A 12,211-nucleotide genomic window follows, 5' to 3' on the forward strand; every position below is an offset into this window, starting at 1 on the left:
GTTATGAACGCTGCCTTCGTGTCCTTCTTCGCCCCATCCAAACCCACGGCGCTCTGCGCCACAATACTGTGGCGCGCAGCGCCGTGGGTTTGGATGGGGCGAAGGAGGACGCGGAGGCAGCGTTCATAACGAACGGTTTATTTGAACACCAACACACAGGGAATAATGCTCTCGGTCCGAGGACCCCTTTTCCTCCAAGACCAGCGCTTACAGCCAGCCTGCCTTAGCGCCCCGAAGTTCTCTCGACACACTGGGAGACATGATCACCCTACTATTTTCCCCTTAAGTGCCCCCAGTGGTTACACACATTTAACATTATTTCCCATAATGCAACTATTTACATTTAAACAGTAACGCGGGTCGTTACATAGCCCCCCATCAAAAAGAATAGCAGCGTCCCCGCTGCTGCCTGCCCCACAATTGTCCCAACGTCCAGCGCTGTTCTCACGTGCATCCGGTCGGGAGTACAGGTCCCAGACGCTCACCGCTGGTGGTTGGGGCGGGGAAACCTGCAAGAGACCCCCATGGCGGCGCGCTTGGGGGTCGGGGTGGCCATCCTCGTCCCCTGTCTGCCCGGCCTCGGTCCCCGCAGGACTCCCTCACTCGCACGTGGCGCGTCCCCAACATGGCGGCGCCCACGTGGCTTTCGCTGACCGGCTTCCGTGGGACCTTCGTGACGGCTCCCCACAGCCGCTCCGCGTTGTCCCCGCTCCGTTGTCGGGGGCGAACATCTTTCTCGCGCCCCCCGTCGTCTCGCCGCGCGCCTCGCCGCTCGGCCGTCTTTCGGCGAAGGACTCGGCGAAGGACCCGGCAAAGCCGCCCCGCTTGCCGCTCTCGCCTCCGCCGATTCGCCGCACGCTGAGCCCGCCGCGACGCTCGCAAAACTGGCCGCCTCTTGCTACGCAGCTCTGCTCCTTCTGCGGCGCCTGCTCCGCCGCGCCGCTCCTCAACTACGCCCGCCTGGGCTTCAGGCAGGCTGGGCGCTTTTTCCCCGAAAGTGCCGGACTCCCGTTCCGCGGGAGAATTCGCGTCGGCGGTTCCGCTCCTCTCCGACACGGAGCTCTGCCTGTCCACAGACGAGGCACACTGCTCCGCGTCGCCCAGCACGGCATCCGTCCTGCTCGGTAAAGCGGCGCTCTTCGCGGGGCGACTTTCCTCCGCGGTCGACGGCGGTTCGCTGCCTCTTCCTGCCGCTCTTTCTCTGGGCGCAGGGAGACCCCACTCGACCTGCTCGCCCATCTCCAGCGGCACCTCGCAGCTCTTCTCCGCCGTCCTCGCCCTTGCGCACGCTTCCCCAGCGTCCCCCTGGACACCCGTGCTCCGCCGCGGCTCGTCCGCCTCGACTTCCACCGTCGTAGGCGCTTCTCCCGCCGGACACCGTCCTTCCGTCCCGGTCTTCTCTTCTTCACGATGCTTGGTGGTCAGCTGTTCCCTGATCCAGCCTCTCATCGTCCTGCCCCATCCCACTTCTGACACCAATGTGGCGCGCAGCGCCGTGGGTTTGGATGGGGCGAAGGAGGACGCGGAGGCAGCGTTCATAACGAACGGTTTATTTGAACACCAACACACAGGGAATAATGCTCTCGGTCCGAGGACCCCTTTTCCTCCAAGACCAGCGCTTACAGCCAGCCTGCCTTAGCGCCCCGAAGTTCTCTCGACACACTGGGAGACATGATCACCCTACTATTTTCCCCTTAAGTGCCCCCAGTGGTTACACACATTTAACATTATTTCCCATAATGCAACTATTTACATTTAAACAGTAACGCGGGTCGTTACAATACGTTTAGGGTTAAGGGTTAAGACTGCAGTTAGGGTTAGGGATATTTTTAGGGTTTAGGGTTAGGGTTAAGGGTTAAGATTGGGGTTAGGGATATTTTTAGGGTTAAGAGTTCGGGATACGTTAAGGGTTAGAGCTGGACTTAAGGGTTAGTTCCTTCTTCAGTGTAGAAGAATGTAGGTATTTTTATTATTGATGTAATTGGTTCTTTGGTGCTTTAGGGTTAGGGATACGTTTAGGGTTAGGGGATATTTATAGGGTTAAGGGTTAAGACTGCAGTTGGGGTTAGGGATACCTTTAGGGTTAAGGGTTAAGATTGGGCTTAGGGATATTTTTAGGGTTAAGAGTTTGGGATACGTTTAGACTTAAGGGTTAGTTCCTTCTTCAGTGTAGAAGAATGTAGGTATTTTTATTATTGATGTAATTGGTTGTCTGGTGCTTTCAAGGCTCTTAGATACTTTATTATCTCCTAAGTTGTAAAATCCGCTCTGACGGCTCACGGTACCGTTATGTCACGTGTGTTTACATCGATCACGTACGTATCTCTGACACCGCGGACGCCCCCCTGGTCCAGGGCCTGGACTGACAGACCTCAGGTCGAACCCGCAGCCCTACAGGTGTGAGACGCAGTGACTTCGAACACAGCGAGTGTTTCCACCTCCGCCGTTCACCTCCACTCCATCCGGATTCTTCTGTTTCACCCGCGTGAGCACGAGACGGATTCATAGTGACGTCACGGCTGCGGGAACGTGGCGGCCGGAGGCCCTCCTGACGTTAGCTTTTGGGGGGGAGCGAGAGCGAGCGAGAGAGAGCGAGAGAGAGAGACCGGTAGTGACGTCACGTCGCGAGGACCCGGCCCCTGGTACTAGCGGAGTGGCTCGCGAATGTACAACCGGCCGGACGGACTGAGAAGGTGAGAGACTCTTTATTCTGCCTTTTTACACTGTTACTCACTGTCAAGTTCAACTGACTTCAGACAGAGGGACTCGTCGAGGTGAAGATTCGTCTGAAATGAAATCCGCCGCTCACTCGTTCTTGCGTCTTGTCTTCTTCTTCTTGTGTGTGAAACGAAAAGTCCCTTTCCGTTTTGCGCTAGTATGACGAGATTGTGTGTGTGTGTGTGTCTGTCTGTCTGTCTGTCTGTCTCTCTCTCTCTCTCTGTTAATATCAGGGTGTGAACATGATTAAGCACGCGGCAGTGAGTGTGTGTGTGTGTGTGTGTGTATACAGTCTGTCACATCTCACCTCGCAGTTTTCCCTTGTACAAAGTTTGACTCTGAATTATACAGTAATCACTGTACAGAATCACCACTAGTAGTATCATTAACATTGTAGCTGTAACACTGCAATTTAACACTATCGACATCAACACGAACACTGTCTTACACTAATGCTAACCATATTACTGTCATACTAACACTGTAACTGTATCATTAGCCATATTATTCTAACACTAACTGTATCACTGACACCAACACTGTAACTGTATTACTAACACTGTACATTTGTAGCACTGCATTGCTAACACTCTAACGCTGCATTACATACATCAATAATTTCTCGATCACCGGGGGGGTTCAATTGCTGTGTCACTGACACTGCTGTTGTATCTTTGTAACACTAACACTTTATCTGTGTGTCTAACGTTAACTTTCTAACTATCACTGTCGTCCTGCTTCGTTTCTGGCCCTGGTTTGAGCTGTAAACGTAGTTCGGTGTCATGCAAGATCATTGATGGAGTTAAAGACGCTCTTGTTACACTACTAATCACGTGTATAACTTGTATGTTTTCTTTGCCTCGCCTTAATTTCCAGGTAGACTCTGCTGCCGCCGCCGCCTTTGCTAAACATTTGCTCTGAAGCCGTGTCCTCGGTGTTCTCGTGTAGTTAGAGACACCTTGACTTCCCGGAAGTGACGCTGCCTTCGTGTCGCGCCTTTGCTGCGCCGGAGGACTCTGCTGCTGCGACACGTTCACCGGCGGCCCGGGGGACAAACGCCGAGGACCTAGGACGCGCGTTCCCCATGGAGCCCTTTCGCGGTCGAGCTCACGTGAGCTCCCGCACATGGCTGCTGTGGCTGTGTGTTTACAGCCTTGCGTGTCTGCTGGACACGGTGTCCACCGGCGAGGATTACTACCAGCTGCTAGGGCTCTCCAAGGACGCGTCCACCAGGGAGATCCGACAGGCCTTCAAGAAGCTGGCCCTGGTCATGCACCCTGATAAGAACCCGGTAAGTGCGCTGTGAGGGGGTCCCCCACCCTGTTGTGGCAGCACGGCCAGCCAACGCCTCCTCTCCTCCCTCAGAACGATGAGAGCGCCCACGAGAAGTTCCTGAAGATTAACCGGGCCTACGAGGTGCTGAAGGACGAGGAGCTGCGCAGGAAGTACGACAAGTACGGCGAGAGGGGGCTCCAGGACAGCCAGCAGGGCGGCCGATACGAGAGCTGGAACTTCTACCGATACGACTTTGGTAGGTGCCTGGGGTGGGGTGTGTTCACCTTGACACGGTTGAGGGAATGAGACGATCCTGAAACACACCCAGTTCGAGCCTCTCCGGCTGCGCCGTCCCCATGGCGTCGAGCGTAACTGCTGACACCTGCCTCTCTGTCTGTTCTTGCGGAAGGGATCTATGACGAGGACCTCGAGATCATCACGCTGGACTGGGGAGATTTCGGTAGGTTCCTCTCGGTCCTCTGAGGGCCCCTCGCCTCCTGTGCTGTATGTGGGCACCGCTGGGAGTCACTGACCATGGGCTCTTCTTTCTCAGACGCTGCGGTGAACTCTGGGGAGCTGTGGTTTGTCAACTTCTACTTCCCTCGCTGCTCGCACTGCCACGAGCTCGCCCCCACGGTGAGAGACTTGCACCCATCACTTGCTGGTCTGCTGGCTGCCTTAAGTCACCAAGTTAATAATTAACATGGTACAGGTTACAGCGTGATACAGGTTCGCTGTTGCATCGCAGTCACTGTCCCTGAACAATATTTCCACCAGGCTGTCACACACAAACAAGCACAAGTTATATGGCCTCAGACTATCAGTATTTCTTGTGGATGAAAAATAATGTGAAGTCTTACCTAAAAAAAAAAACCTACACTAACATAAAACATGGTAAAGAACAACATGATCACACCAGCATATTTCACCATATTTGTGGCTGTGGCTATTACAGGGCACCTGCTTATTTTCGAGCTCTTTCTCGACTTTATGAAGCATGCTGAGTTCAAGCTACCGGTTAACGTGTCCAGCAAAGTACCTGTTAACATCAGTAAAGTGGGCCAAACAACAGAGGAGGGAGCGAAGGCCAGTTATGTGAGCCAGATTATTCTCTGCTGGATTTGTATGAAAGATGAGCGTACAGCGTACAAGCACTTTTCCAAATAAGCAGAACACGAGCCCATACTACAGCCCAAAGGCACAAACTCATTGGCTGCCTTGTGTACTGACTTGCCCCCTTGACACCTGGCGTCCCCTAGTGGAGGCAGTTTGCCAAGGAGATGGACGGCGTGTTCAGAATCGGAGCCGTGAACTGCGGAGACAACGGACGCCTGTGTCGCAGCAAGGGTGTGAGCAGCTACCCGAGCCTCTACGTGTTCAGGGCTGGAATGGTGAGCGGGCTGGGGGGGTGGGGGGTTTGCTTGGGCTGTCTTTGAGCTGACCGTCTTAACAGCTGTCTTCTCACCACCTCCCAAACAGAGCGCTCAGAAGTACTTTGGCGACAGGTCCAAGGAGAGCCTCGTCAGCTTTGCCATGCAGTTTGTGAGCAGCAAGGTGACGGAGCTGTGGGAAGGTAAACCACCTGCGAGCTGAGGGCAGATTAGATCAGCCCGACATTCAGTTAAAGGGGGAATAATTACTGCCTTTTTCGCGTTAATTTTGCAGAACACCTTCAGTTTTCCGCTATGGCAGATGAGCTGATATCACACTTCCTGTGGCAGGCAGCTGTTTGGAGTGTTTATTTTCACTGACAACACACAGCTGGTGTTGAACTGTGTATTAATACAGGCCTCCATTGCATAACGAGCTAAATTAGCTCCTGAAGATGTGCTTGTAAAGAAAATATAACTGTTAATTACCACTCATTTATAAGGGGAAAAATAAATGTGCAGAGGGCATTCATCCGTTTTTTCACGAAAAATTTCAAAACCAGTTTTTCCTAACAAAGCAGCTGTCAAAATGTCAATTACTGTAATCACTGTTAACCCCTCTCTGCTCAGCTATTCCTTAAGTTTCATTTTTAAACAAACAAATAGTCGCATCAGAAGTTTTCAGTCACTGGTCTCTTGCCTTTCAAAACAGTCATTGGCACTCTTTCACTCCCAGGTTCTAACTGGGAGGTAAGTTTTTCCTTTGCCTTTTCAACTTGTTTTAGCACCGTCCTCAAACTTTTCTGCTTTAGGACTAGGCATCACCAAGATATTTTGAATGGAAATTCATGTTCTCTTCAGGTGTTTCTCCTGAGTTGACAGCTTGTTGTGCGAACATTCTGGTACAAATTAACTATTTGTAACAAGTGCTAGTTATTTGGGGGAAGGCTGTACTATAATAAAGCTACAGCCTGTTTTACCTGGGCCTCGTATGTTTCCGTTGTGACTGAAAGCGCTGTTATGCTGACTCCTGCAGGCAACATCCGCACTGAGATGGACAGAGCATCTGCGTTGGGCATCGGCTGGTTGCTGACCTTCTGCACAGACTCGGGAGGTGAGTTGTGCTCCTGAAGCTCATTGTCATCACAGCGGGTTGTGTCTCAATATGCCACTGAGAAGAAAACAAGAGGGAGATCAAAATGCATGAGACTGATGACCTGCAATGTTGACCTCTTGCAGATGGAGGCAGTGACAGCTCTGCTGTCGAGCAGTGTTGGAGAAAAAGTGGTGACTATTTTGTGCTCAGGACCATGTTTTCATGCTGATTTTTTGCAGACTGCCTGGAGTCACAGACGAGGCAAAAGTTGGCTGGGATGCTGGTGAGCATCAGACAGGGCATGAGATGATGAGCCGCGATGAACGAATACCCAGTCCTGTGCGAACCTGCTCGGCTTTGACCTCTGTGTGACCACAGGAGGGCCTGGTGAGCGTCGGCTGGCTGGACTGCTCCGTGCAGGCGGAGCTCTGCGAGCGCCTTCACGTCACGTCTAGCTTCACAGCCTACTCCCCCCCCGGCAGCAGCCTAGAGCAGAGGGACCACATGCTGGTAGGAAACCGTGGGGACAGACCGAGCCTTTAACCTTGTTCACCAGCATGGCTCTTGTCATCATGTGATGATGATGATAATTAGCAAGTGTCGTCAATCTTCATGTGCGTCGTTCACACACTCTCTGTTCACTTTCTTGAACACGCTGCTATCCCCTGTAGCTCATTCACAGTCTGGATGTGAAGGAGATCTACAGTGAAGTGATACAGTACCTGCCGGACCTGGAGAGCCTGACCCAGGACACATTCACGGTGAAGTCGCTACCCGAGAACTGGGCTGCCAGGTGCGGTCAGCTGAGTGTGTGCGTGGTCTCTTTCCCGACCCTGAGCCTCCGTGTTTGACCCATTTAGGACAAACTGGAGAACCAGCGCTGGCTGGTGAGCTTCACCTTTGGACAGAAAAACCTGGGATCCATCGAGTACAGGAAGCTCCAGGTGCTTCTCAAGGAAGCCAGCGTAAAGGTGCAGATGTGTTCGCTGCTTTGACTCGACAGGGTTTTTGAAATGCCGAATGGTGTAAAACACGGTGTTTCATTTAGGTGGGCCAAGTGGATTGCCTGACAGAATCCCGGCTCTGTGACGCCTTCTACATCCAGAAGCCGAGCATCGCTGTCTTCAAGGACACTGGGGTCAATGACTTTGAGGTGTACCACGGTGAGAACATGGCTTGACCACCAGCGAACTGCGGGCCATCAGTTTATCGCTGAAGTAGCTACAGGTGTGACTGTCTGCTTGCTGCCAGTGCATCCGTTCTCCCACAGTGCCTTTCTTTGTCTTCCTAGGGAAGGAACTCTTATACAACGTTGTGGGCTTTGCCAAGGACAGCGCCAATGCGCACGTCACCACGCTGCTGCCCAGGAACTTCCCCCGGAATGAGAAGGAACCCTGGCTAGTGGACTTTTTCGCACCCGTGGGTCTTTATTCCTTTCATTGGGCGGTGCCGTCCACACAGGAGCACTGTGCTATGCATCCTGTTGACTCATGTCTGCTGTCCCACGCCTGCAGTGGTGTCCTCCTTGTCGAGCCCTGCTGCCGGAGCTGAGGAAAGCCTCTGTCCAGCTCTTTGGTCAGTTGAAGTTCGGAACCCTCGACTGCACTATTCACGAGGGCCTCTGCCGCACGGTGAGTGGGAGACACAGCACTGGCACACGTACCTTACAGGCAGGTTCAGGAGGTTCACTACCCGGTCATATAAATGAGTCAAAAGTTTTAAAATTTATTGAATATGTGGTGAAATGAGCTCCGTGTCCCTCGGCTGCTGAAATCCCAGCTCACATTGAAGAAGGGTTTTGAACCCATTTCTCTTGAGAGCCTCTTTTGATCTCCTGACAGCTCCATCAATGAGTCCATCACAGTCTGCTATGATTATCTATGTATTTGCTATTTGAATGTTACTTCTATAGGAGTTACTGGAGGGATGTGAACCATCAACACAGTGGTGTAAGACCCACAAGCTGTGCCTCTCAAGCTGATGCACTTTGTTCACTCTGAGTTGTACAGTGCTGTGGAGAACAGTGTCTGAAAAGGGAGTGAATGTCAGTGTCACAGGTGAATGAACTCAGGTGCTCCTTTCCACTGCTATTAATATAGACATTAATGAGCACATTTTTTTTTTTTTTTTAAAAAGTAATCCTTTAAACACCTCGTGTGCGTCCCATAGAGGGTTCTGACCACAGGTGGGTGGGATTAGGGCGCCCTTCTGTGGCGGTGCTGGACTGAGGGTCTTGGGCAGTTGCTTTTGGAGTAAAATGCACTCTTGTGGGCGACTCTTTTGCTCTAAGTGAAGTTTGCTCATGTAAGCAGTGTAGTTCAGCGCCCTGATGGAGTTGTGGTGACACTGTGATTAAATGTGTCCTGCGCTGCGTATGTCCTCCCCAGTATAACATCCAGGCGTACCCGACAACTGTAATCTTCAACCGCTCCAGCATCCACGAGTATGAGGGCCACCACACGGCGGATGGCATCCTGCAGTTCATCGAGGTGAGAAGGCCTGACCCTGTGCGGTTGTGTCTGCGGCGCCGGTGACTGCGGTGTGGGAAGGGGGTGACGTGGTCGTGTTCTTGGTCACCGCTGTGCCTTTTTGCAGGACCTGGTCAACCCGGTAGTGGTTCCTCTCACCCCGGACAACTTCGATGAGCTGGTGAGGCAGCGCAGGCCCAACGAGACATGGACGGTGGACTTCTACGCTCCGTGGTGCGGACCGTGCCAGGCACTGCTGCCAGAGTGGCGGAGGATGGCCCGGGTACGAGGAAAGAAACCTTCGCTTTCGTTCTGCTTCATTTCCATGCACACCCAGCCAGCCCTGTTCAGGACCACAGCTGGTCTTCTGCTGTTCAACCAAAGTCTTCGAAAAAGTAACACAAACAGTGCTGTGGACATGGGCCTTAGAACTGACTGCACTCTGGCCTGCATTTTTGTTTGTGCGTGCGTGCGTGCGTGCGTGTGTGTACGCGTACGCACACGCACATGTATGGTGCAGCTGGTAAGAGCAGCGGTTAGAACTGCTCACTTTGGGCCCAAAGATCGCATGTTCGAACCACACCTCCAGCTGTAGCACCCTTCAGCAAGGCACTTACCCTAAATTGGTCCAGTACAACAACCCACCTGTATAAATGTAATGTAACCTTAATACTGTAAGAAAAAGCATCAGATAAATGAATAAATGTAATGTGTGTTTGTGTGCGTCTGTAGATGGTGAACGGCATCGTGAAGGTGGGCACTGTGGACTGCCAGAAGTACCACTGGTTCTGCCAGCAGGAGAGTGTGAGAGCGTATCCCGAGATCCGCCTGTTCCCCCAGGACTCACGGAGCCGCAACCACTACGAGTGAGTGACCGTCTGCTGCTGCTGACCATTGAGAGCGCAAAAACACGTCGATGGACCCTGAGTGGAAGGGGCTGGGTGGGGATCAGCTACATGCTGAGCCATTTGCAGAGGCGATGGACTGACATGCTGTGTGTTTGGTGCCACAGGAGCTACAATGGGTGGCACCGGGATGCCCACTCCCTGCGCGCCTGGGCTCTCGGGTACGTTGCCTCCCTCCATGATGTCACAGTACTGGGTTGGCTCTCCTTAATGAAACGTGTGTGTGCTTTGAAGCTGCAACCTTTTGGTGACCTAGTTGACCTCGTGTGGCCCCCAGGTCCCTGCCCAGGGTGTCTGTGGACCTCAACCCCGAGGATTTCAAGCAGATGGTGCTGCGGGGACGCGACCACTGGGTGCTGGACTTCTATGCCCCCTGGTGTGGGCCGTGCCAGCACTTCGCCCCCGAGTTTGAGCTGCTCGCCCGAGTAAGGCTGTGTTGTGGAGTGCGCCCCCATCCTGGGTGTTTAGCGCTGCTGGTCTCTCCTGCTGAGCTCTGCTCTCTGTTCTCTCTGTCCAGGTGCTCCAGGGGACGGTGAGGGCAGGGAAGCTGGACTGTCAGGCTCATGGGGAGACATGCCAGAGCGTGGGCATCAGGGCGTACCCCACGGTGCGCTTCTACCCCTATCTGGGGTCAAACAAGGTGAGGGGCTGTGGTGCTGGGATCTGGCCCCCCTGTGATGCGGTTCTTGCAGAGCAGCACTCGCTGACCAACAAACACGTGTGGTTTTTTTTTTTTTTTTTTTTTTTTTCATGTATTTACAGTGTTAGCTGTATGTCAGGTTGCGTGTTCCTCAAACGAAACATGCGAGTGCTGACAGGTGTGTGTGTTTTACTGCCAGCGAGACCAGGGGGGGGAGTACATCAACAGCAGAGATGCCAACACGATCGTGGCCATCGTCCGCCAGCGGCTGCACACGCTCGTGCCACAGCTGCGGGGCCACAGCGGCCCCCCTAAGGTGAGTGTCCTCGCACTTGGCAAAGGGTTCATAACGCAGCCCCTCCCCGGGGGTTTATCTGCTAGTTTGGTGCTGCACGAGCGAGAGCAAATCCTTCAATACTATTAACTTTGAGCTCCATTACGAAAGACTGTAAACATACAGTTTTACTTGAAAAGGACGAAACTTTCCTACAGACTCACACCACAAACATGTACAAAGTTCCTCATTTTATTACTGATGGGGGTTGGAAACACTGGGGAAGGGCGATGAATTAAGACACCCCCCCCCCCCCTCACTCCCCAACTTTTTGGCTGCTCTTTACCAAAAAGATGCATCACATTCACACCACTAGAGAGAGCAGTGGAAGCTTTACTGACCTTCCTGTTGGTTGGGTGAGCAGCCAGTGTGTTCTGTGTCCGTTGCCTTGTCAACATGCGTAAGCCAAAGAGATGCTGACGTCACCTTGTGTGCAGGAGGAGCTGTAGTCGGAATCATCGCTCGCTCAGGACGCCGAGGGGCCACAGATGAGTGTTGGATTCAAGGACAGAACCAGAGACTCTTCACTGAGCGGTGCTACTGTCCTGGGATGTTGGAGAGGCCCTACTGGCAGGGTGATGCTGTCTCTCACGGACCCTCGGACTGCACACTCCACACGCTGCTCTCGGACCTTTGACAGACGCTTTCTTGCAGCGAGCGAGTGGTGTGCGCCTGTGTGCACGGGGGTAGGGGGTAGGGGGCAGGGAGCAGGGGTGTCTGCGGTGCAGCTCACTTATCGTGCCCCTATTGTCACATTTACCTGTCTGGAAGGGTGTCTCTTTGCCCCTGAGGTTTGAGGTGTGTTCTGCTCGCTGTTGTTTACAGAGGAAGTACTCACCACTGTTACTGATGTCGTCAAACCCTCGTCCTGGGTTTCCCCGACCCCTCATCTCACTGCATTCTTCTGAAGTGTCCTTCTGTACAGTGGAACAAACACCCTGCCTACATCCCACTGTCATTGAATAAACTTTTTTTTTTTTTTTTTTTATAAACTACATCTGTCACTGATCTCTTACATGGGGGGAGAAACGGACACACATGGGTTCAAGTATCAGCATCCTGCTTTTTCGAATCAGTCCTTAACATGTCCGTCATTAGCAACACTTTTAAGAGACGCTTGAGAAACCGAGAGCCAGGGTTTGAATCCCACCTCCTACTGTAGTACCCTTGACTGTGTCGGTACTGTACTATTGCTGCAGGAAAAACAATGCTGCCATATTAATGGTGGACATCGTGTCAGTTCTATAGAGGGGTAAAACAAAGTATCTTGCAGTGCAAGGTTTGTATACTGTCACATAAACGGGCAGCACGGTCTCAGTGCTTGGGTGGTGCGACAGGACCTGGGTTTGATCTCTGCTCCGTCTGAAATTTGCATGTTCTCTCCCCTGTCTGCATGGATTTCCTC

At 52.7% G+C, this 12,211-nt stretch overlaps 1 protein-coding gene across 2 annotated transcripts; it reads left to right on the plus strand.

Moving 5' to 3' along the window:
• The first annotated feature begins 2,593 nt into the window (after positions 1 to 2,593).
• LOC108927618 (dnaJ homolog subfamily C member 10-like) lies at positions 2,594 to 11,837 on the plus strand. 2 transcript variants are annotated; one of them, XM_018741028.2, is made up of 23 exons: positions 2,594 to 2,693; positions 3,595 to 4,009; positions 4,084 to 4,249; positions 4,403 to 4,453; positions 4,547 to 4,629; positions 5,253 to 5,384; positions 5,473 to 5,566; positions 6,400 to 6,477; positions 6,699 to 6,742; positions 6,838 to 6,969; positions 7,131 to 7,220; positions 7,320 to 7,430; positions 7,508 to 7,622; positions 7,751 to 7,878; positions 7,974 to 8,090; positions 8,847 to 8,948; positions 9,055 to 9,210; positions 9,660 to 9,793; positions 9,940 to 9,993; positions 10,110 to 10,257; positions 10,350 to 10,472; positions 10,672 to 10,788; positions 11,244 to 11,837. In XM_018741028.2, exons 2-23 carry the CDS (start codon positions 3,803 to 3,805, stop codon positions 11,253 to 11,255), a joined length of 2,394 nt encoding a protein of 797 aa, XP_018596544.2. In that variant the 5' UTR covers positions 2,594 to 2,693; positions 3,595 to 3,802; the 3' UTR covers positions 11,256 to 11,837. The 2 variants fall into 2 exon arrangements, with proteins under 2 accessions (XP_018596544.2, XP_018596551.2); XM_018741035.2 differs by having other exon boundaries at positions 2,656 to 2,693; positions 3,599 to 4,009.
• Positions 11,838 to 12,211: the final 374 nt, after the last annotated feature.

Source organism: Scleropages formosus, chromosome 12 (genome assembly GCF_900964775.1).
Source record: "Scleropages formosus chromosome 12, fSclFor1.1, whole genome shotgun sequence".
Lineage (NCBI taxonomy): Eukaryota > Metazoa > Chordata > Actinopteri > Osteoglossiformes > Osteoglossidae > Scleropages > Scleropages formosus.